Source organism: Scyliorhinus canicula, chromosome 6 (genome assembly GCF_902713615.1).
Source record: "Scyliorhinus canicula chromosome 6, sScyCan1.1, whole genome shotgun sequence".
In the NCBI taxonomy this organism is placed as follows: Eukaryota; Metazoa; Chordata; class Chondrichthyes; order Carcharhiniformes; family Scyliorhinidae; genus Scyliorhinus; species Scyliorhinus canicula.
This window is the reverse complement of record NC_052151.1, coordinates 224,083,646-224,108,657: the sequence shown is the minus strand read 5'-3', so window position 1 is coordinate 224,108,657 and position 25,012 is coordinate 224,083,646. Positions and strand designations below refer to the sequence as shown.

The following is a 25,012-nucleotide window of genomic DNA, read 5'->3' as shown; positions in this document are numbered from 1 at the left end:
GCCAACAGAGTTAAAGGCACAATGCACCCTCCCTGGCGTGCTTAAAGGGACAGTACACCATCTCCAGCGACAGTACGTTCTGCACGAACCCAGCTAAAGGGACATGATCTCCAGCACCCCCCCCCCCCCCCCCCCCCCCCCTCCCAGCGGCCCCATTACCTGGTCACACTCGCCGCTGGTTCTGTCTCTTGCTCTGTGGTCATCTCTCTGCGAATCCATCGATTCCTCGTTTCGCCCACTGACGATCTCTCCCTCCTCGCTGGTGGCCTTGCTCTGACTCCCTGGGGTCCTGGCATCCCCTGCTCCTGGCTGCTCCACCGGGGAGGCCTCGCTGTCCCGCCCACTCCCGAGTTCAGCCACTTCGCTTGAGGGTGTGAGTCCCTCCGTCTGCCCGTCTCCGAGACGTTCTGTCTGCCCGTCTCCGAGACGCCCCGTCTGCCCGTCTCCGGGACGCTCCGTCTGCCCGTCTCCGGGACGCTCCGTCTGCCCGTCTCCGAGACGCTCCGTCTGCCCGTCTCCGGGACGCTCCGTCTCCCCGTCTCCGGGACGCTCCGTCTGCCCGTCTCCGGGACGCTCCGTCTGCCCGTCTCCGGGACGCTCCGTCTGCCCGTCTCCGGGACGCTCCGTCTGCCCGTCTCCGGGACGCTCCGTCTGCCCGTCTCCGAGACGCTCCGTCTGCCCGTCTCCGGGACGCCCCGTCTGCCCGTCTCCGGGACGCCCCGTCTGCCCGTCTCCGGGACGCCCCGTCTGCCCGTCTCCGGGACGCTCCGTCTGCCCGTCTCCGGGACGCTCCGTCTGCCCGTCTCCGGGACGCTCCGTCTGCCCGTCTCCGGGACGCCCCGTCTGCCCGTCTCCGGGACGCCCCGTCTGCCCGTCTCCGGGACTCTCCGTCTGCCCGTCTCCGGGACGCTCCGTCTGCCCGTCTCCGGGACGCTCCGTCTGCCCGTCTCCGGGACGCTCCGTCTGCCCGTCTCCGGGACGCTCCGTCTGCCCGTCTCCGGGACGCTCCGTCTGCCCGTCTCCGGGACGCTCCGTCTGCCCGTCTCCGAGACGCTCCGTCTGCCCGTCTCCGGGACGCTCCGTCTGCCCGTCTCCGAGACGCCCCGTCTGCCCGTCTCCGGGACGCTCCGTCTGCCCGTCTCCGGGACGCTCCGTCTGCCCGTCTCCGGGACGCTCCGTCTGCCCGTCTCCGGGACGCCCCGTCTGCCCGTCTCCGGGACGCTCCGTCTGCCCGTCTCCGGGACGCTCCGTCTGCCCGTCTCCGGGACGCTCCGTCTGCCCGTCTCCGGGACGCTCCGTCTGCCCGTCTCCGGGACGCTCCGTCTGCCCGTCTCCGGGACGCTCCGTCTGCCCGTCTCCGGGACGCTCCGTCTGCCCGTCTCCGGGACGCTCCGTCTGCCCGTCTCCGGGACGCTCCGTCTGCCCGTCTCCGGGACGCTCCGTCTGCCCGTCTCCGGGACGCTCCGTCTCCCCGTCTCCGGGACGCTCTGTCTGCCCGTCTCCGGGACGCTCCGTCTGCCCATCTCCGAGACGCTCCGTCTCCCCGTCCAGCCCAGTCGTTGGGCAGACGGTGGGAAGCACAGAGGGCAAGTGGTCCGTTTTCTCCGTCTGGCTCCGACCTTGCTGACCCGCCGCCCGTTCCAGAGATCTGGGTGTCGACCACTCAAAGGACTCGGAGAGGCCCCAATCTGAAGACCTCGAGACGTCTGATTCAAGGAAAGACGGCTCGTCACACTCCACTCGCAGACTCCTGGCTACTAGATAATCCTCCTCCTCTGCCAGATACTGGGCTGCGGGATGCTCCATGTCTGCCGAACGCTGTTTCCCAGCGAGACTCTCCTCCTCTGCCAGATACTGGGCTGCGGGATGCTCCGTGTCTGCCGAACGCTGTTTCCCAGCGAGACTCTCCTCCTCTGCCAGATACTGGGCTGCGGGATGCTCCGTGTCTGCCGAACGCTGTTTCCCAGCGAGACTCTCTGCCAGATACTGGGCTGCGGGATGCTCCGTGTCTGCCGAACGCTGTTTCCCAGCGAGACTCTCTGCCAGATACTGGGCTGCGGGATTCTCCGTGTCTGCCGAATGCTGTTTCCCAGCGAGACTCTCCTCCTCTGCCAGGTGCCTGCCCAGCCGCTCTTCCTCGGCCAGACGCTCCTCGGCCAGAGGCTGCCCCTCGGCCAGACGCTGCTCGGCCAGACGCTGCCCCTCGGCCAGACGCTGCCCCTCGGCCAGACGCTGCTCCTCGGCCAGACGCTGCCCCTCGGCCAGACGCTGCCCCTCGGCCAGACGCTGCCCCTCGGCCAGACGCTGCTCCTCGGCCAGACGCTGCCCCTTGGCCAGACGCTGCCCCTCGGCCAGACGCCGCTCCTCGGCCAGACGCTGCCCCTCGGCCAGACGCTGCTCGGCCAGACGCTGCCCCTCGGCCAGACGCTGCCCCTCGGCCAGACGCTGCCCCTCGGCCAGACGCTGCTCCTCGGCCAGACGCTGCTCCTCGGCCAGACGCTGCTCGGCCAGACGCTCCTCGGCCAGACGCTGCCCCTCGGCCAGACGCTGCCCCTCGGCCAGACGCTGCTCGGCCAGACGCTGCTCCTCGGCCAGACGCTGCTCCTCGGCCAGACGCTGCTCCTCGGCCAGACGCTCCTCGGCCAGACGCTCCTCGGCCAGACGCTCCTCGGCCAGACGCTGCTCCTCGGCCAGACGCTGCTCCTCGGCCAGACGCTGCTCGGCCAGACGCTGCCCCTCGGCCAGACGCTCCTCGGCCAGACGCTGCTCCTCGGCCAGACGCTGCTCCTCGGCCAGACGCTGCTCGGCCAGACGCTGCCCCTCGGCCAGACGCTCCTCGGCCAGACGCTGCTCCTCGGCCAGACGCTGCCCCTCGGCCAGACGCTGCTCCTCGGCCAGACGCTGCTCCTCGGCCAGACGCTGCTCCTCGGCCAGACGCTGCTCCTCGGCCAGACGCTGCTCCTCGGCCAGACGCTGCCCCTCGGCCAGACGCTGCCCCTCGGCCAGACGCTGCCCCTCGGCCAGACGCTGCCCCTCGGCCAGAGGCTGCTCCTCGGCCAGACGCTGCTCCTCGGCCAGACGCTGCCCCTCGGCCAGACGCTCCTCGGCCAGACGCTGCCCCTCGGCCAGACGCTGCTCGGCCAGACGCTGCTCCTCGGCCAGACGCTGCCCCTCGGCCAGACGCTGCCCCTCGGCCAGACGCTGCTCCTCGGCCAGACGCTGCTCCTCGGCCAGACGCTGCTCGGCCAGACGCTGCTCCTCGGCCAGACGCTGCTCCTCGGCCAGACGCTGCCCCTCGGCCAGACGCTGCTCCTCGGCCAGACGCTGCTCGGCCAGACGCTGCCCCTCGGCCAGACGCTGCTCGGCCAGACGCTGCCCCTCGGCCAGACGCTGCCCCTCGGCCAGACGCTGCCCCTCGGCCAGACGCTGCTCCTCGGCCAGACGCTGCCCCTCGGCCAGACGCTGCTCCTCGGCCAGACGCTGCTCGGCCAGACGCTGCCCCTCGGCCAGACGCTGCCCCTCGGCCAGACGCTGCTCCTCGGCCAGACGCTGCTCCTCGGCCAGACGCTGCTCCTCGGCCAGACGCTGCTCCTCGGCCAGACGTTCCTGGTTTGTTTGTTGCAGTGCGGCCTCCTCTTCGGCTCCCTGGATGCGTGCTCGCTCCATCAGTGCCCAGAGCCTTGGGCTCAGTTCAGAGGTGGGAGAGGGTGATGTCTGGAGGGAACCGGCAGGTGACGAGGGTGAGACGGGGGGTACTGAGCAGGCAAAATCGTCATCTCCTATGGGATCGCACTCTGCAGTGGGCGATGCCAAATGGAGGAGAGGCCTGGGTCCATGCCGTTCCCCCATTGACCATCGCACGCCAATCTCTGACCCGAATGACTCTTTCTCGGTGACCTCTGACCCCAGTGAGCTCCTCCCTCCGGTCAGTTCCCCAGATGGCTGATGGGCGACGGAGTCTTCGGACTTCACAACCATCTCCTTGTTTTGCAAGATCTGCCGAGAAAGAGAGAGAGAGAGGCCAGAGTATTTACAATGCCACTTGGAAAACACAATCACTCTCCCAGGATACCTTCCCAAGCCCTGTTCCCCATCCACCCTTCATCCAAAAACCCCACGCAAACCCTCTCCCCCTCCCTCCCCTCCACCTGCCTCCATCCATTCCCCCCTCCCTACCCTCCCCGGGCTCCAGCCCACCCTTCCTCCAGCCAGCCCCCTTCCACCCTGTCCTCCCTCTCCACCTCTCTCACTGCTCCCTCCATCCCTGCCTCACCTCCCCCCCCCACTCCTCTCCTCCACTATCTCCCCGCTCAGCCAACCTCCCTCCCACTCCCCCCCCCCCCCCCCCCCCCGCCTCCCCCACCCCGCAAACTGTCCCGCGCCTCCCACAGCCGAGCAGTCACTCACCTGGGACCGGGCCTCCAACCTGATCTGCTCGTCTTCAGCATTGAAATGCCTGGAAATGAGCGAGAGAGAGAAACAGAAATGAGTCAGTCTCACATCATTCATGACAATCACTGTCCCCCCTAACCCCAACACCGGGAGCACCCACTCTCACTCGGCAGTGCACAGGGAGCTAGAACCCCCCGCTGTACCTGTCCTGGGAGTGTTTGATGGGGACAGTGTAGAGGGAGCTTTACTCTGTATCTAACCCCGTGCTGTACCTGTCCTGGGAGTGTTTGATGGGGACAGTGTAGAGGGAGCTTTACTCTGTATCTAACCCCGTGCTGTACCTGTCCTGGGAGTGTTTGATGGGGACAGTGTAGAGGGAGCTTTACTCTGTATCTAACCCCGTGCTGTACCTGTCCTGGGAGTGTTTGATGGGGACAGTGTAGAGGGAGCTTTACTCTGTATCTAACCCCGTGCTGTACCTGTCCTGGGAGTGTTTGATGGGGACAGTGTAGAGGGAGCTTTACTCTGTATCTAACCCCGTGCTGTACCTGTCCTGGGAGTGTTTGATGGGGACAGTGTAGAGGGAGCTTTACTCTGTATCTAACCCCGTGCTGTACCTGTCCTGGGAGTGTTTGATGGGGACAGTGTAGAGGGAGCTTTACTCTGTATCTAACCCCGTGCTGTACCTGTCCTGGGAGTGCTTGATGGGGACAGTGTAGAGGGAGCTTTACTCTGTATCTAACCCTGTGCTGTACCTGTCCTGGGAGTGTTTGATGGGGACAGTGTAGAGGGAGTGTTTGATGGGGACAGTGTAGAGGGAGTGTTTGATGGGGACACTGTAGAGGGAGTGTTTGATGGGGACAGTGTAGAGGGAGTGTTTGATGGGGACAGTGTAGAGGGAGTGTTTGATGGGGACACTGTAGAGGGAGTGTTTGATGGGGACAGTGCGGAGGGAGTGTTTGATGGGGACAGTGCGGAGGGAGTGTTTGATGGGGACAGTGTAGAGGGAGTGTTTGATGGGGACAGTGTAGAGGGAGTGTTTGATGGGGACAGTGTAGAGGGAGTGTTTGATGGGGACAATGTAGAGGGAGTGTTTGATGGGGACAATGTCGAGGGAGTGTTTGATGGGGACAGTGTAGAGGGAGTGTTTGATGGGGACAGTGCGGAGGGAGTGTTTGATGGGGACAGTGTAGAGGGAGTGTTTGATGGGGACAGTAGTGGAGGGAGTGCTTAATGGGGACAGTGTATAGGGAGTGTTTGATGGGGACAGTGTAGAGGGAGTGTTTGATGGGGACAGTGTGGAGGGAGTGTTTGATGGGGACAGTGTGGAGGGAGTGTTTGATGGGGACAGTGTAGAGGGAGTGTTTGATGGGGACAGTGTAGAGGGAGTGTTTGATGGGGACAGTGTGGAGGGAGTGTTTGATGGGGACAGTGTAGAGGGAGTGTTTGATGGGGACAGTGTAGAGGGAGTGTTTGATGGGGACAGTGTGGAGGGAGTGTTGGATGGGGACAGTGAGGAGGGAGTGTTTGATGGTGACAGTGCAGAGGGAGTGTTTGATGGGGACAGTGTAGAGGGAGTGTTTGATGGGGACAGTGTGGAGGGAGTGTTTGATGGGGACAGTGTGGAGGGAGTGTTTGATGGGGACAGTGTAGAGGGAGTGTTTGATGGGAACAGTGTGGAGGGAGTGTTTGACGGGGACAGTGTGGAGGGAGTGTTTGACGGGGACAGTGTGGAGGGAGTGTTTGATGGGGACAGTGTGGAGGGAGTGTTTGATGGGGACAGTGTGGAGGGAGTGTTTGATGGGGACAGTGTGGAGGGAGTGTTTGATGGGGACAGTGTGGAGGGAGTGTTTGATGGGGACAGTAGTGGAGGGAGTGTTTGATGGGGACAGTAGTGGAGGGAGTGTTTGATGGGGACAGTGTGGAGGGAGTGTTTGATGGGGACAGTGCAGAGGGAGTGTTTGATGGGGACAGTGTGGAGGGAGTGTTTGATGGGGACAGAATGGAGGGAGTGTTTGATGGGGACAGTGTAGAGGGAGTGTTTGATGGGGACAGTGTAGAGGGAGTGTTTGATGGGGACAGTAGTGGAGGGAGTGTTTGATGGGGACAGTGTAGAGGGTGTTTGATGGGGACAGTGTAGAGGGAGTGTTTGATGGGGACAGTGTAGAGGGAGTGTTTGATGGGGACAGTGTGGAGGGAGTGTTTGATGGGGACAGTGTGGAGGGAGTGTTTGATGGGGACAGTGTGGAGGGAGTGTTTGATGGGGACAGTGTAGAGGGAGTGTTTGATGGGGACAGTGTAGAGGGTGTTTGATGGGGACAGTGTGGAGGGAGTGTTTGATGGGGACAGTGTGGAGGGAGTGTTTGATGGGGACAGTGTGGAGGGAGTGTTTGATGGGGACAGTGTGGAGGGAGTGTTTGATGGGGACAGTGTGGAGGGAGTGTTTGATGGGGACAGTGTAGAGGGAGTGTTTGATGGGGACAGTGTGGAGGGAGTGTTTGATGGGGACAGTGTGGAGGGAGTGTTTGATGGGGACAGTGTAGAGGGAGTGTTTGATGGGGACAGTGTAGAGGGAGTGTTTGATGGGGTCAGTGTGGAGGGAGTGTTTGATGGGGACAGTGTAGAGGGAGTGTTTGATGGGGACAGTGTAGAGGGAGTGTTTGATGGGGACAGTGTGGAGGGAGTGTTTGATGGGGACAGTGTAGAGGGAGTGTTTGATGGGGACAGTGTGGAGGGAGTGTTTGATGGGGACAGTGTGGAGGGAGTGTTTGATGGGGACAGTGTGGAGGGAGTGTTTGATGGGGACAGTGTAGAGGGAGTGTTTGATGGGGACAGTCCGGAGGGAGTGTTTGATGGGGACAGTGTGGAGGGAGTGTTTGATGGGGACAGTGTGGAGGGAGTGTTTGATGGGGACAGTGCGGAGGGAGTGTTTGATGGGGACAGTGTAGAGGGAGTGTTTGATGGGGACAGTGCGGAGGGAGTGTTTGATGGGGACAGTGCGGAGGGAGTGTTTGATGGGGACAGTGTAGAGGGAGCTTTACTCTGTATCTAACCCCGTGCTGTACCTGTCCTGGGAGTGCTTGATGGGGACAGTGTAGAGGGAGCTTTACTCTGTATCTAACCCTGTGCTGTACCTGTCCTGGGAGTGTTTGATGGGGACAGTGTAGAGGGAGTGTTTGATGGGGACAGTGTAGAGGGAGTGTTTGATGGGGACACTGTAGAGGGAGTGTTTGATGGGGACAGTGTAGAGGGAGTGTTTGATGGGGACAGTGTAGAGGGAGTGTTTGATGGGGACACTGTAGAGGGAGTGTTTGATGGGGACAGTGCGGAGGGAGTGTTTGATGGGGACAGTGCGGAGGGAGTGTTTGATGGGGACAGTGTAGAGGGAGTGTTTGATGGGGACAGTGTAGAGGGAGTGTTTGATGGGGACAGTGTAGAGGGAGTGTTTGATGGGGACAATGTAGAGGGAGTGTTTGATGGGGACAATGTCGAGGGAGTGTTTGATGGGGACAGTGTAGAGGGAGTGTTTGATGGGGACAGTGCGGAGGGAGTGTTTGATGGGGACAGTGTAGAGGGAGTGTTTGATGGGGACAGTAGTGGAGGGAGTGCTTAATGGGGACAGTGTATAGGGAGTGTTTGATGGGGACAGTGTAGAGGGAGTGTTTGATGGGGACAGTGTGGAGGGAGTGTTTGATGGGGACAGTGTGGAGGGAGTGTTTGATGGGGACAGTGTAGAGGGAGTGTTTGATGGGGACAGTGTAGAGGGAGTGTTTGATGGGGACAGTGTGGAGGGAGTGTTTGATGGGGACAGTGTAGAGGGAGTGTTTGATGGGGACAGTGTAGAGGGAGTGTTTGATGGGGACAGTGTGGAGGGAGTGTTTGATGGGGACAGTGAGGAGGGAGTGTTTGATGGTGACAGTGCAGAGGGAGTGTTTGATGGGGACAGTGTAGAGGGAGTGTTTGATGGGGACAGTGTGGAGGGAGTGTTTGATGGGGACAGTGTGGAGGGAGTGTTTGATGGGGACAGTGTAGAGGGAGTGTTTGATGGGGACAGTGTGGAGGGAGTGTTTGACGGGGACAGTGTGGAGGGAGTGTTTGATGGGGACAGTGTGGAGGGAGTGTTTGATGGGGACAGTGTGGAGGGAGTGTTTGATGGGGACAGTGTGGAGGGAGTGTTTGATGGGGACAGTGTGGAGGGAGTGTTTGATGGGGACAGTAGTGGAGGGAGTGTTTGATGGGGACAGTAGTGGAGGGAGTGTTTGATGGGGACAGTGTGGAGGGAGTGTTTGATGGGGACAGTGCAGAGGGAGTGTTTGATGGGGACAGTGTGGAGGGAGTGTTTGATGGGGACAGAATGGAGGGAGTGTTTGATGGGGACAGTGTAGAGGGAGTGTTTGATGGGGACAGTGTAGAGGGAGTGTTTGATGGGGACAGTAGTGGAGGGAGTGTTTGATGGGGACAGTGTAGAGGGTGTTTGATGGGGACAGTGTAGAGGGAGTGTTTGATGGGGACAGTGTAGAGGGAGTGTTTGATGGGGACAGTGTGGAGGGAGTGTTTGATGGGGACAGTGTGGAGGGAGTGTTTGATGGGGACAGTGTGGAGGGAGTGTTTGATGGGGACAGTGTAGAGGGAGTGTTTGATGGGGACAGTGTAGAGGGTGTTTGATGGGGACAGTGTGGAGGGAGTGTTTGATGGGGACAGTGTGGAGGGAGTGTTTGATGGGGACAGTGTGGAGGGAGTGTTTGATGGGGACAGTGTGGAGGGAGTGTTTGATGGGGACAGTGTGGAGGGAGTGTTTGATGGGGACAGTGTAGAGGGAGTGTTTGATGGGGACAGTGTGGAGGGAGTGTTTGATGGGGACAGTGTGGAGCGAGTGTTTGATGGGGACAGTGTAGAGGGAGTGTTTGATGGGGACAGTGTAGAGGGAGTGTTTGATGGGGTCAGTGTGGAGGGAGTGTTTGATGGGGACAGTGTAGAGGGAGTGTTTGATGGGGACAGTGTAGAGGGAGTGTTTGATGGGGACAGTGTGGAGGGAGTGTTTGATGGGGACAGTGTAGAGGGAGTGTTTGATGGGGACAGTGTGGAGGGAGTGTTTGATGGGGACAGTGTGGAGGGAGTGTTTGATGGGGACAGTGTGGAGGGAGTGTTTGATGGGGACAGTGTAGAGGGAGTGTTTGATGGGGACAGTCCGGAGGGAGTGTTTGATGGGGACAGTGTGGAGGGAGTGTTTGATGGGGACAGTGTGGAGGGAGTGTTTGATGGGGACAGTGCGGAGGGAGTGTTTGATGGGGACAGTGTAGAGGGAGTGTTTGATGGGGACAGTGCGGAGGGAGTGTTTGATGGGGACAGCGCGGAGGGAGTGTTTGATGGGGACAGTGCGGAGGGAGTGTTTGATGGGGACAGTGTAGAGGGAGTGTTTGATGGGGACAGTGTGGAGGGAGTGTTTGATGGGGACAGTGTGGAGCGAGTGTTTGATGGGGACAGTGTAGAGGGAGTGTTTGATGGGGACAGTGCGGAGGGAGTGTTTGATGGGGACAGTGCGGAGGGAGTGTTTGATGGGGACAGTGTTGAGGGAGTGTTTGATGGGGACAGTGCGGAGGTAGTGTTTGATGGGGACAGTGTGGAGGGAGTGTTTGATGGGGACAGTGTGGAGGGAGTGTTTGATGGGGACAGTGTAGAGGGAGTGTTTGATGGGGACAGTGCGGAGGGAGTGTTTGATGGGGACAGTGCGGAGGGAGTGTTTGATGGGGACAGTGCGGAGGGAGTGTTTGATGGGGACAGTGCGGAGGGAGTGTTTGATGGGGACAGTGTAGAGGGAGTGTTTGATGGGGACAGTGTAGAGGGAGTGTTTGATGGGGACAGTCCGGAGGGAGTGTTTGATGGGGACAGTGTGGAGGGAGTGTTTGATGGGGACAGTGTGGAGGGAGTGTTTGATGGGGACAGTGTAGAGGGAGTGTTTGATGGGGACAGTCCGGAGGGAGTGTTTGATGGGGACAGTGTGGAGGGAGTGTTTGATGGGGACAGTGTGGAGGGAGTGTTTGATGGGGACAGTGCGGAGGGAGTGTTTGATGGGGACAGTGTGGAGGGAGTGTTTGATGGGGACAGTGCGGAGGGAGTGTTTGATGGGGACAGTGTAGAGGGAGTGTTTGATGGGGACAGTGCGGAGGGAGTGTTTGATGGGGACAGTGCGGAGGGAGTGTTTGATGGGGACAGTGCGGAGGGAGTGTTTGATGGGGACAGTGTGGAGGGAGTGTTTGATGGGGACAGTGTGGAGCGAGTGTTTGATGGGGACAGTGTAGAGGGAGTGTTTGATGGGGACAGTGCGGAGGGAGTGTTTGATGGGGACAGTGCGGAGGGAGTGTTTGATGGGGACAGTGTAGAGGGAGTGTTTGATGGGGACAGTGCGGAGGTAGTGTTTGATGGGGACAGTGCGGAGGGAGTGTTTGATGGGGACAGTGTGGAGGGAGTGTTTGATGGGGACAGTGTAGAGGGAGTGTTTGATGGGGACAGTGCGGAGGGAGTGTTTGATGGGGACAGTGCGGAGGGAGTGTTTGATGGGGACAGTGCGGAGGGAGTGTTTGATGGGGACAGTGCGGAGGGAGTGTTTGATGGGGACAGTGCGGAGGGAGTGTTTGATGGGGACAGTGTGGAGGGAGTGTTTGATGGGGACAGTGCGGAGGGAGTGTTTGATGGGGACAGTGCGGAGGGAGTGTTTGATGGGGACAGTGCGGAGGGAGTGTTTGATGGGGACAGTGTAGAGGGAGTGTTTGATGGGGACAGTGTGGAGGGAGTGTTTGATGGGGACAGTGTGGAGCGAGTGTTTGATGGGGACAGTGTAGAGGGAGTGTTTGATGGGGACAGTGCGGAGGGAGTGTTTGATGGGGACAGTGCGGAGGGAGTGTTTGATGGGGACAGTGTAGAGGGAGTGTTTGATGGGGACAGTGCGGAGGTAGTGTTTGATGGGGACAGTGTGGAGGGAGTGTTTGATGGGGACAGTGTGGAGGGAGTGTTTGATGGGGACAGTGCGGAGGGAGTGTTTGATGGGGACAGTGCGGAGGGAGTGTTTGATGGGGACAGTGCGGAGGGAGTGTTTGATGGGGACAGTGTAGAGGGAGTGTTTGATGGGGACAGTGCGGAGGGAGTGTTTGATGGGGACAGTGTAGAGGGAGTGTTTGATGGGGACAGTGCGGAGGTAGTGTTTGATGGGGACAGTGTGGAGGGAGTGTTTGATGGGGACAGTGTGGAGGGAGTGTTTGATGGGGACAGTGCGGAGGGAGTGTTTGAGAGGGACAGTGCGGAGGGAGTGTTTGAGAGGGACAGTGCAGAGGGAGTGTTTGAGAGGGACAGTGCAGGGGGAGTGTTTGAGAGGGACAGTGTAGAGGGAGTGTTTGATGGGGACAGTGTAGAGGGAGTGTTTGATGGCGACAGTGTAGAGGGAGTGTTTGATGGGGACAGTGTAGAGGGAGTGTTTGATGGGGACAGTGTGGAGGGAGTGTTTGATGGGGACAGTGCGGAGGGAGTGTTTGATGGGGACAGTGTGGAGGGAGTGTTTGATGGGGACAGTGCGGAGGGAGTGTTTGATGGGGACAGTGCGGAGCGAGTGTTTGATGGGGACAGTGTAGAGGGAGTGTTTGATGGGGACAGTGCGGAGGGAGTGTTTGATGGGGACAGTGCGGAGGGAGTGTTTGATGGGGACAGTGTAGAGGGAGTGTTTGATGGGGACAGTGCGGAGGTAGTGTTTGATGGGGACAGTGCGGAGGGAGTGTTTGATGGGGACAGTGTGGAGGGAGTGTTTGATGGGGACAGTGTAGAGGGAGTGTTTGATGGGGACAGTGCGGAGGGAGTGTTTGATGGGGACAGTGCGGAGGGAGTGTTTGATGGGGACAGTGCGGAGGGAGTGTTTGATGGGGACAGTGCGGAGGGAGTGTTTGATGGGGACAGTGCGGAGGGAGTGTTTGATGGGGACAGTGTAGAGGGAGTGTTTGATGGGGACAGTGCGGAGGGAGTGTTTGATGGGGACAGTGCGGAGGGAGTGTTTGATGGGGACAGTGCGGAGGGAGTGTTTGATGGGGACAGTGTAGAGGGAGTGTTTGATGGGGACAGTGTGGAGGGAGTGTTTGATGGGGACAGTGTGGAGCGAGTGTTTGATGGGGACAGTGTAGAGGGAGTGTTTGATGGGGACAGTGCGGAGGGAGTGTTTGATGGGGACAGTGCGGAGGGAGTGTTTGATGGGGACAGTGTAGAGGGAGTGTTTGATGGGGACAGTGCGGAGGTAGTGTTTGATGGGGACAGTGCGGAGGGAGTGTTTGATGGGGACAGTGTAGAGGGAGTGTTTGATGGGGACAGTGTAGAGGTAGTGTTTGATGGGGACAGTGCGGAGGGAGTGTTTGATGGGGACAGTGCGGAGGGAGTGTTTGATGGGGACAATGCGGAGGGAGTGTTTGATGGGGACAGTGTAGAGGGAGTGTTTGATGGGGACAGTGTGGAGGGAGTGTTTGATGGGGACAATGTAGAGGGAGTGTTTGATGGGGACAGTGCGGAGGGAGTGTTTGATGGGGACAGTGTAGAGGGAGTGTTTGATGGGGACAGTGTGGAGGGAGTGTTTGATGGGGACAGTGTAGAGGGAGTGTTTGATGGGGACAGTGCGGAGGGAGTGTTTGATGGGGACAGTGCGGAGGGAGAGTTTGATGGGGACAGTGTGGAGGGAGTGTTTGATGGGGACAGTGCGGAGGGAGTGTTTGATGGGGACAGTGCGGAGGGAGTGTTTGATGGGGACAGTGCGGAGGGAGTGTTTGATGGGGACAGTGCGGAGGGAGTGTTTGATGGGGACAGTGCGGAGGGAGTGTTTGATGGGGACAGTGTAGAGGGAGTGTTTGATGGGGACAGTGCGGAGAGTGTTTGATGGGGACAGTGTGGAGGGAGTGTTTGATGGGGACAGTAGTGGAGGGAGTGTTTGATGGGGACAGTAGTGGAGGGAGTGTTTGATGGGGACAGTGTGGAGGGAGTGTTTGATGGGGACAGTGTAGAGGGAGTGTTTGATGGGGACAGTGCGGAGGGAGTGTTTGATGGGGACAGTGTGGAGGGAGTGTTTGATGGGGACAGTGTGGAGGGAGTGTTTGATGGGGACAGTGCGGAGGGAGTGTTTGATGGGGACAGTGCGGAGAGTGTTTGATGGGGACAGTGTTGAGGGAGTGTTTGATGGGGACAGTGTGGAGGGAGTGTTTGATGGGGACAGTGTAGAGGGAGTGTTTGATGGGGACAGTAGTGGAGGGAGTGTTTGATGGGGACAGTGTGGAGGGAGTGTTTGATGGGGACAGTGTGGAGGGAGTGTTTGATGGGGACAGTGTGGAGGGAGTGTTTGATGGGGACAGTGCGGAGGGAGTGTTTGATGGGGACAGTGCGGAGGGAGTGTTTGATGGGGACAGTGCGGAGGGAGTGTTTGATGGGGACAGTGTAGAGGGAGTGTTTGATGGGGACAGTGCGGAGAGTGTTTGATGGGGACAGTGTGGAGGGAGTGTTTGATGGGGACAGTAGTGGAGGGAGTGTTTGATGGGGACAGTAGTGGAGGGAGTGTTTGATGGGGACAGTGTGGAGGGAGTGTTTGATGGGGACAGTGTAGAGGGAGTGTTTGATGGGGACAGTGCGGAGGGAGTGTTTGATGGGGACAGTGTGGAGGGAGTGTTTGATGGGGACAGTGTGGAGGGAGTGTTTGATGGGGACAGTGCGGAGGGAGTGTTTGATGGGGACAGTGCGGAGAGTGTTTGATGGGGACAGTGTGGAGGGAGTGTTTGATGGGGACAGTGTGGAGGGAGTGTTTGATGGGGACAGTGTAGAGGGAGTGTTTGATGGGGACAGTAGTGGAGGGAGTGTTTGATGGGGACAGTGTGGAGGGAGTGTTTGATGGGGACAGTGTGGAGGGAGTGTTTGATGGGGACAGTGTGGAGGGAGTGTTTGATGGGGACAGTGTAGAGGGAGTGTTTGATGGGGACAGTAGTGGAGGGAGTGTTTGATGGGGACAGTGTGGAGGGAGTGTTTGATGGGGACAGTAGTGGAGGGAGTGTTTGATGGGGACAGTAGTGGAGGGAGTGTTTGATGGGGACAGTGTGGAGGGAGTGTTTGATGGGGACAGTGTAGAGGGAGTGTTTGATGGGGACAGTGCGGAGGGAGTGTTTGATGGGGACAGTGTGGAGGGAGTGTTTGATGGGGACAGTGTGGAGGGAGTGTTTGATGGGGACAGTGTAGAGGGAGTGTTTGATGGGGACAGTAGTGGAGGGAGTGTTTGATGGGGACAGTGTGGAGGGAGTGTTTGATGGGGACAGTGTGGAGGGAGTGTTTGATGGGGACAGTGCGGAGGGAGTGTTTGATGGGGACAGTGTAGAGGGAGTTATCCCACTTACCCGTTGGTTGGTGTTGGCCGTGTTTCCTGCCGTGGGGAAGCTCTGGCTGTGCCGGGTTCGTCTGTGTTGTCCTCGATTCCGATCTCCGGCGTTGCCGGCTGGGAGTTGGGGCCTGCTGGTGGCGAGCGAGCTTGCGCGGACGGACGATTCTCCTTGCCCTCACTGGTTGTCGTGGTGAAGACCCCTCCAGCGGGCTCCCGGTTGAAGAATGCGAAGGATGTGGAGCCGAAGCGGGGGGAAAGCTCGCTGGCCGAGAGCTCGCGACTCCGCCGCCGCCCTCCGTCCCCCTCCCTCTTCGGCTCCTCCATTTTGGCCAGGATCTCCTCCACCGTGGTGCCGGGGAACCGCTTGCCCGGCCCGCGTACCGCCACCGGCCTGACCCGGAAGACCGGCTTGCCGGCCGGCCGCTCGGCTGTGGGGGGCGGCGCCGGCCGGCCGGCCTGGGGAGGCGCTGCCTGCGGCTGCCCGGCCGTGGGTTGGGGCGGCGCCCCCCTCATGGCCTCGGCCAGCAGCTCCAGCAAGGGGGGGGCCGCAGAGGTAGGGGTGGGGGGCCCGGCGGCCAACGCGGGGGGCTGCGGCGAGGTGGGGGAGGGGCAGGGCGAGATGGAAGAGGAGGAGGGGCGGCGGACGGGCTGGTGCGGGCGGGCTCCGGGGGCGCCGTAGGGCCTGGGCCCAGCCAGTGAGTTCACCTTGCGCACCGATGGCAGTTCGGCAAGGGGAGGCTTCGCAGCAGACGGTTTGGGTGGGACGGTTGGCTTTGTTTTGACAGGAGGCTTGGGGGCTCCTAGGAGAGGGAGAGAGAGAGAAAGAGAGAGAGACGTGGGTCTGAATTAATATTCTGCTCTGACCCTAGTCACAAACACCAGCCACCCCCCCCGATACAAAACACTCACCTAGGCCTGAGGACGATTTATTGCCAGAATCCATGAGTGGAGCTAAAGGCCTTCTGTCTGTGAGGGACTCGGAGAGCGGAGCGGACGCGATGGCGGAGATGTGCGTGTCGGCCATCTTTGAATCTATCCTGCGACCCAGTCAGGCCCTGGGACTCGATCCCATCCTGCACAAAGACGGGACAGCATTAACATCGGCAAACCTTCTCTCGCCACCGGAGAGATGTGCTTCGATCATTGAGCAGAGAGTACAGGAGCGAGGAGGTTATACTGAACTGACACAACACACCAGTTAAACCTTAGCTGGAATATTGTGCGCTGTTCTGAGCGCTACACGACAGGAAGGAGGCAAACTCACGGGAGAGAGAGCAGAGGAGGTTGACAAGAATGGTTCGGGGATGAGAATCTTCAGTTATGAGGATAGATTGGAGAGATTGCGATGTTCCCCTTGGGTGGAAAAGGCGACGAGGAGATTAGATGGAGATGTCGAAAATCATGGGGCAGGTGGAGACATGATGGGCCGAATGGCCTCTTTCTGCCCCGTAACAACTCAGTAATTTTTTATAAATATTTCTGTTGGCATTTTGCATTGAAAACTGCACGAAAAGTACAGGAAGCAACGGTAATAATCGACACAACAGTCAAGGCAACACATGAGCCTCAGGCAGCTACTGTGTGTGTGTGTGTGTGTGCGTGTGTGTGTGTGTGCGTGCGTGCGTGCGTGCGTGCGTGTGTGCGTGCGTGCGTGTGCGTGTGTGCGTGTGTGTGTGTGCGTGCGTGTGCGTGTGTGTGTGTGCGTGTGATTGCGTGTGTGCGTGTGTGTGTGACAGGGGTCGCAGTTCGCCCCGGCATTATTTACATCACTGTTCACCTGTATTGTCTTGTTTTGAGGGGTTCTGACTGGGGGTCTCACCGCTAAGTGGTACCGTTTTACCCTCATTGCCAGGACCCTCCGTCTCGTTTGTAGATTGTCTTCATTCTACTGGTGTGGGGTAGGGTGGTGGGAGCGGTTTGCCCTGTTCCCCCCCTGAGTTCTCGAGAGAGAGATCGGGCTGTCCACCTTCCCGGTTTGCGAGTGGCCACACTCCCTCAGTACTGACCCTCTGACAGTGCGGCACTCCCTCAGTACTGACCCTCTGACAGTGCGGCACTCCCTCAGTACTGACCCTCTGACAGTGCAGCTCTCCCTCAGTACTGACCCTCTGACAGTGTTGCACTCCCTCAGTACTGACCCTCTGACAGTGCGGCTCCCTCAGTACTGACCCTCTGACAGTGCAGCACACCCTCAGTACAGTCCCTCTGACAGTGCAGCACTCCCTCAGTACTGACCCTCTGACAGTGCGGCATTCCCTCAGTACTGACCCTCTGACAGTGCGGCACTCCCTCAGCACTGACCCTCTGACAGTGCAGCACTCCCTCAGTACTGACCCTCTGACAGTGCAGCACTCCCTCAGTACTGACCCTCTGACAGTGCGGCACTCCCTCAGTACTGACCCTCTGACAGTGCAGCACTCCCTCAGTACTGACCCTCTGACAGTGCAGCACTCCCTCAGTACTGACCCTCTGACAGTGCAGCACTCCCTCAGTACTGACCCTCTGACAGTGCGGCCCTCCCTCAGTACTGACCCTCTGACAGTGCAGCACTCCCTCAGTACTGACACTCTGACAGTGCAGCACTCCCTCACTACTGACCCTCTGACAGTGCAGCACTCCCTCAGTACTGACCCTCTGACAGTGCAGCACTCCCTCAGTACTGACCCTCTGACCGTGCGGCACTCCCTCAGTACTGACCCTCTGACAGTGCGGCACTCCCTCAGTACTGACCCTCTGACAGTGCGGCACTCCCTCAGTACTGACCCTCTGACAGTGCGGCACTCCCTCAGTACTGACCCTCTGACAGTGCGGCACTCCCTCAGTACTGACCCTCTGACAGTGCGGCACTCCCTCAGTACTGACCCATGACAGTTACGACTTTCCCGGTTAGTATGCGGTCAGTTCCAGTCCCACCCGTCCTGGAGTTACAACACAAGTGAATTAACCAATAATTCTGTTGAAAAATACCCAACATCTGGCCTTTGGCTGTTCAACAATTACAGTCACCAGGTTTGTAAATGTATACAGGAATAAGAACTATCATGTAATATGATGTTAGTACAACTGGTTACTGATAAGCTAATACCTAATCCCCACTTTAACCTGCCCTACCCTCTATATACAGACACACACACACACACGATAGACAAACACAGAGGGACAGAAAGGGGTAAAAATCAGAAGTGGTGTGAAGAACGTTGACTCAGTTGATGGTTTTAGCACGCTTTCTTCACAGGAAGCGTGCAGTTGAAAGTCTTTGGTTCACGGCATGGCTGACAGTTTCCTCGGGAGAGGCACCTTCTGACTCATCAAACTGATTTCAGTTGGTGGTTTGTCTTCGGTCTCCTGTCGTGACTGGAAAAACAGCAGGCAGAGGCTTTCTGGAGAGAGTCAGCCCTCACAGGGACCTCCTGGAGAGAGTCGGCCCTCACAGGGACCTCCTGGAGAGAGTCGGCCCTCACAGGGACCTCCTGGAGAGAGTCAGCCCTCACAGGGACCTCCTGGAGAGAGTCAGCCCTCACAGGGACCTCCTGGAGAGAGTCGGCCCTCACAGGGACCTCCTGGAGAGAGTCGGCCCTCACAGGGACCTCCTGGAGAGAGTCGGCCGGATCGTTTGGGGGGGGGGCTTAGCTGCGGCCCCCGCAGCGCTGCCAGAATCAGAACTCAAACCAAACGCAAACCAAGAGACTCTGAAAGACATTCCAGCGGAACAGGAAACAATCACCACCTGTTATTGGGCAGAGCACAGCCTTTTGGGCCAATTCATTGGGAATTAAACTTCAAGGTTTTAAAATTAAGTATGCAAGACATAAATCACAAACGCATCTCCATTCGGTCCATCCCCATTGTGCAGGTTCCCTTCCCAGTCCCCGGAGGAAACCCACGCACACACGGGGAGAATGTGCAGACTCCACACAGACAGTGACCCAATCGAACCTGGGAGCCTGGAGCTGTGAAGCAACTGTGCTAACCACTGTGCTACCGCGCTGCCCTACTATATTCTTTGTACCTTTATTAGATCTGCCTCTCGGCTAACGCAGTCAGTCTTTTCTGATCGCCTAATGACATTGATCAAACTGTCGAGGATCTACTGCAACGGAACGGCAAGTAGTGTTGTCAATCTGAGGGAAATATTTCCTTCATTCTTAACCAATTAACACTCTTCAACCCCTCCATCTTTGCTGTCTCTCTTTTCCTGTGCGTGGTTACTTTCCGTGACTACCCACCGTTGTTGGTTGTGCAGCTATCGAACTTTTTGTAATCGCAGCCCCCCATCTCCGTTGAGTGATACGGACTGAAACACTTTGTGCTGTCCAGATTTTCAACTGTTCCTCTTTACCTTCAGAATAGGGGGAATAACGCATTATCGACACCATCTGGTTTGTTGCTGACAGATGGGGAGGCGGAATCACGACATGTCTCTCCTTCATCTTTCCTCTGAACTTTCAAATGGAATTGATTACTTCATCCCCTTTACTACTTCCTTCCTTTCCCTTGAAGAGGCACTGTGGACCTTTAAAAGGACGTGGGTTAACCAGCTGTTGGCTTGGTATCACTTCACAGCCCTTACTGTCCTCGTCCTGATTAACTGATGCCGTTGCTATCATGTATATTCTCCCTCAAAGCCGGCATGTTCTGGGCAATACTTACGCCTGAAGTGAGTGGCAATGGGTTTACTGAAAGAGTCTGCAACAAATTACATTTAGGAATGTCAAAGTCACTTTCTTCTTCCCATTTGCTGTCTGTTTTCCCGGCTTTGGAAGGATTACTTGCCATTTGTTCAAGATCAGAGAGCGAAAGATTAATTTGGTGACAGCTGGTTATAATTACTTCATGATCTGAACCAAAATCGGATTCAGAATTCTCATCGGAACGTACGAATTAGGAGCAGAAGTCGTCAATTCAGCCCTTCGAGCCTGCTCCGCCATTCAATCAGATCATGGCTGATCGCTTCCTGGTCTCAAATCCACCTCCCTATCTGCTCCCCATATCCCTTTAACCCGTTTTAAAATCAGAAATAGATCTATCTCCTTCTTGGACCCATTCGATGACTCAGACCCCACTGCATTATGGGGCAGCGAGTTCCACAAATGCACCACCCTCGACGAGAAGTAGTTCCTCCTCATCTCAATCTCTCGTCCGACTCTTCATCCCTGTCATTACTGTCGAATTCGGGCTCCGCCTTCCTCTGGTCAGCTTTGGCCCTGGAACTCTGAGAACCTGGTTCACTCCCACTGTCATTTGATTTGATGATATGGTCAATGTCTTTGAGCCATTTCACATCCAGTGGGTTTCTTTGTGACTCCTACATTGCCCAACCGTTGTTGTCTCATGCACTGTCTGCAGTACCTCCCTCGGACAATCTGGAATCACGGGTAAAGCTTCACTCCTGCCAAATCATTCCCCAATAGTAAGTCCACTCCGTCCACTGGTAACTCCTTAATCGCCCTGACAACTACTGAACCTGACACTAAATCACACTCCAATTGCACTTTATACAATGGAACTAAGATATAATCTCCTCCGATCCCATTCACTAATACCTTAGCTTTTATTGAACTCTCTGGAGGGAAAACCAAATCCTTCTCCAGTAAGGAAGTAGCCCTTGTGCCACTTCAGGTAGTTATGGGTTTCGGTACCTCAGCTGAGGAAAATGGGGTGATCTTCCCCTTAGACACAAACCCTGCATATCTCTCACCTGCCTCATTCCTCACCCTGCTCCCACAGCAGTGCCAATCTCGGGTCTCCTCAGTCTAGTTAAAGCTACAGTCTGCACTGCATTCTCCACTTTTATTCCCTTTTCAGAATGCTCCTTATCGACTCCCATGGGCTTTCCTTGTAACTTCCAACACACGGAATGAACATGTCCCACCTTGTTACAATGGTGATACCTCAGAGTCTCACTTCCACCCTCAGTACCTTCCTTCCTGGTCTGAGGGGGGAGATCTCGGAGTATTCCCAGCCATCCATTCTTTACCGTGGCTACAGCTACCCTCTCACTCTCCCACTTCCTATCCTTTTCCAAAGTATGGGTGTGATGGAACAAAGGTTTAAATCCATGGACGAGCTGTGAATCGTCAGCCATAATTGCTGCCTGTCTGGCAGTATTCACCATCTGGTCTTCAACGTGGGTTCTTATTATCCAAGGTAGGAAATTCTTAAACTCCTTCCGGAGAATTGAATTTTGAAATTGTTTTTCTAATTAAGGAGCAATTTAGCGTGGCCAATTCACCAACCCTCCACATCTTTGGGGCCACCGTGCTGATTTCCCGAAGAGAATGATCTCTCTCAAAGCCTCATGGGTATTTGCAACCCCCAATTCTCGCACCCGTCTATCAAAATTGTTCTGCTTACCCCCTTTCGAATTCAACATATGTCTGTGCTGATGTCTCCTTCAATTCTGAAACGTTTGCCAATATGCTTCGGGAACCAATTCATACCCGCCCAGAATAGCATTTTTACCCCGTATTAGTTCAGACAGATTACTCTCTAATCACATGGTACTGACTCAATCGCCTCCAACGTTGGGAGAGAATTAATACAAGATTATGAGGGGCATGAATAGAGTGGATGGGCGGGCACTCTTTCCCAGGGTGGAGGGGTCAGTCACCAGGGGGCATAGGTTTATGGTCCGTGGGCAAAGTTTAGAGGAGATGTGCGAGGCAGGTTTTTTACGCAGAGGGTGGTGAGTGCCTGGAACGCGCTGCCAGGGGAGGTTGTGGAAGCAGATACATTAACGGCGTTCAAAAGGCATCTTGACATGGATAGGATGGGTATAGAGGGATACGGCACAAGGAAGGGCTGAGGGATTTTGCCAAGGGTGGAATCATGACCAGTACAGGCTTGGAGGGCCGAAGGGCCTGTACTGTTCTTTTACCTTGCTATAAAACAGATCGCCACTGGGTTCACGGTAGTGATTCCAGTGTGTGAGCCTGGGTGTGAAGGAACACTCGTTTAATAGTGATTTCAGTGTGTGTGAGCACGGGTGTGAAGGACCACTCCTTTAATAGTGATTTCAGTGTGTGTGAGAGCCCGGGTGTGAAGGAACACTCCTTTAATAGTGATTTCAGTGTGTGTGAGCACGGGTGTGAAGGAACACTCCTTTAATAGTGATTTCAGTGTGTGTGAGCACGGGTGTGAAGGAACACCCCTTTAATAGTGATTTCAGTGTGTGTGAGCCCGGGTGTGAAGGAACACTCCTTTAATAGTGATTTCAGTGTGTGTGAGAGCCCGGGTGTGAAGGAGCACTCCTTTAATAGTGATTTCAGTGTGTGTGAGCACGGGTGTGAAGGGACACTCCTTTAATAGTGATTTCAGTGTGTGTGAGCCCGGGTGTGAAGGAACACTCCTTTAATAGTGATTTCAGTGTGTGTGAGCCCGGGTGTGAAGGAACACTCCTTTAATAGTGATTTCAGTGTGTGTGAGCCCGGGTGTGAAGGAACACTCCTTTAATAGTGATTTCAGTGTGTGTGAGCCCGGGTGTGAAGGAACACTCCTTTAATAGTGATTTCAGTGTGTGTGAGCCAGTGTGTGAAGGAACACCCCTTTAATAGTGATTTCAGTGTGTGTGAGCCCGGGTGTGAAGGAACACTCCTTTAATAGTGATTTCAGTGTGTGTGTGAGAGCCCGGGTGTGAAGGAACACCCCTTTAATAGTGATTTCAGTGTGTGTGAGCCCGGGTGTGAAGGAACACTCCTTTAATAGTGATTTCAGTGTGTGTGTGAGAGCCCGGGTGTGAAGGAACACTCCTTTAATAGTGATTTCAATGTGTGTGAGCCAGTGTGTGAAGGAACACCCCTTTAATAGTGATTTCAGTGTGTGTGAGCTCGGGTGTGAAGGAACACTCCTTTAATAGTGATTTCAGTGTGTGAGCCCGGGTGTGAAGGAACACTCCTTTAATAGTGATTTCAGTGTGTCAGCCCGGGTGTGAAGGAACACCCCTTTAATAGTGATTTCAGTGTGTGTGAGCCCGGGTGTGAAGGAACATTCCTTTAATAGTGATTTCAGTGTGTGTGAGCCCGGGTGTGAAGGAACACTCCTTTAATAGTGATTTCAGTGTGTGTGAGCCAGTGTGTGAAGGAACACTCCTTTAATAGTGATTTCAGTGTGTCAGCCCGGGTGTGAAGGAACACCCCTTTAATAGTGATTTCAGTGTGTGTGAGCCTGGGTGTGAAGGAACATTCCTTTAATAGTGATTTCAGTGTGTGTGTAAGCCCGGGTGTGAAGGAACACTCCTTTAATAGTGATTTCAGTGTGTGAGCCTGGGTGTGAAGGAACACTCCTTTAATAGTGATTTCAGTGTGTGTGAGCCCGGGTGTGAAGGAACACTCCTTTAATAGTGATTTCAGTGTGTGTGAGCCCGGGTGTGAAGGAACACTCCTTTAATAGTGATTTCAGTGTGTGTGAGAGCCCGGGTGTGAAGGAACACTCATTAAATAATGATTTCAGTGTGTGTGGGAGCCCGGGTGTGAAGGAACACTCCTTTAATAGTGATTTCAGTGTGTGTGAGCCTGGGTGTGAAGGAACACTCCTTTAATAGTGATTTCAGTGTGTGTGAGCCCGGGTGTGAAGGAACACTCCTTTAATAGTGATTTCAGTGTGTGTAAGCCCGGGTGTGAAGGAACACTCCTTTAATAGTGATTTCAGTGTGTGAGCCTGGGTGTGAAGGAACACTCCATTAATAGTGATTTCAGTGTGTGTGAGCCCGGGTGTGAAGGAACACTCCTTTAATAGTGATTTCAGTGTGTGTGAGAGCCCGGGTGTGAAGGAACACTCATTAAATAATGATTTCAGTGTGTGTGTGAGCCCGGGTGTGAAGGAACACTCCTTTAATAGTGATTTCAGTGTGTGTGCGAGCCTGGGTGTGAAGGAACACTCCTTTAATAGTGATTTCAGTGTGTGTGAGCCCGGGTGTGAAGGAACACTCCTTTAATAGTGATTTCAGTGTGTGTGAGCCAGTGTGTGAAGGAACACCCCTTTAATAGTGATTTCAGTGTGTGTGAGCCCGGGTGTGAAGGAACACTCCTTTAATAGTGATTTCAGTGTGTGTGTGAGAGCCCGGGTGTGAAGGAACACCCCTTTAATAGTGATTTCAGTGTGTGTGAGCCCGGGTGTGAAGGAACACTCCTTTAATAGTGATTTCAGTGTGTGTGAGAGCCCGGGTGTGAAGGAACACTCCTTTAATAGTGATTTCAATGTGTGTGAGCCAGTGTGTGAAGGAACACCCCTTTAATAGTGATTTCAGTGTGTGTGAGCTCGGGTGTGAAGGAACACTCCTTTAATAGTGATTTCAGTGTGTGAGCCCGGGTGTGAAGGAACACTCCTTTAATAGTGATTTCAGTGTGTCAGCCCGGGTGTGAAGGAACACCCCTTTAATAGTGATTTCAGTGTGTGTGAGCCCGGGTGTGAAGGAACATTCCTTTAATAGTGATTTCAGTGTGTGTGAGCCCGGGTGTGAAGGAACACTCCTTTAATAGTGATTTCAGTGTGTGTGAGCCAGTGTGTGAAGGAACACTCCTTTAATAGTGATTTCAGTGTGTCAGCCCGGGTGTGAAGGAACACCCCTTTAATAGTGATTTCAGTGTGTGTGAGCCTGGGTGTGAAGGAACATTCCTTTAATAGTGATTTCAGTGTGTGTGTAAGCCCGGGTGTGAAGGAACACTCCTTTAATAGTGATTTCAGTGTGTGAGCCTGGGTGTGAAGGAACACTCCTTTAATAGTGATTTCAGTGTGTGTGAGCCCGGGTGTGAAGGAACACTCCTTTAATAGTGATTTCAGTGTATGTGAGCCCGGGTGTGAAGGAACACTCCTTTAATAGTGATTTCAGTGTGTGTGAGAGCCCGGGTGTGAAGGAACACTCATTAAATAATGATTTCAGTGTGTGTGGGAGCCCGGGTGTGAAGGAACACTCCTTTAATAGTGATTTCAGTGTGTGTGAGCCTGGGTGTGAAGGAACACTCCTTTAATAGTGATTTCAGTGGGTGTGAGCCCGGGTGTGAAGGAACACTCCTTTAATAGTGATTTCAGTGTGTGTAAGCCCGGGTGTGAAGGAACACTCCTTTAATAGTGATTTCAGTGTGTGAGCCTGGGTGTGAAGGAACACTCCATTAATAGTGATTTCAGTGTGTGTGAGCCCGGGTGTGAAGGAACACTCCTTTAATAGTGATTTCAGTGTGTGTGAGAGCCCGGGTGTGAAGGAACACTCATTAAATAATGATTTCAGTGTGTGTGTGAGCCCGG

General features: G+C 55.7%; 1 protein-coding gene across 1 annotated transcript in view; it reads right to left on the bottom strand.

The window, feature by feature from the left end:
- Positions 1–25,012, bottom strand: part of LOC119968056 (mediator of RNA polymerase II transcription subunit 12-like) — a 64,769-nt gene that overhangs the window by 27,894 nt on the left and 11,863 nt on the right. Inside the window, exons 2-5 of the mRNA XM_038801155.1 lie at positions 15,683–15,846; positions 14,790–15,573; positions 4,408–4,456; positions 160–3,996 (exon numbers count right to left, since the gene is read on the bottom strand). Coding sequence (XP_038657083.1) covers positions 160–3,996; positions 4,408–4,456; positions 14,790–15,573; positions 15,683–15,797 — 4,785 coding nt within the window. The 5' untranslated portion in view covers positions 15,798–15,846. The remainder of the gene's footprint in view (positions 1–159; positions 3,997–4,407; positions 4,457–14,789; positions 15,574–15,682; positions 15,847–25,012) is intronic.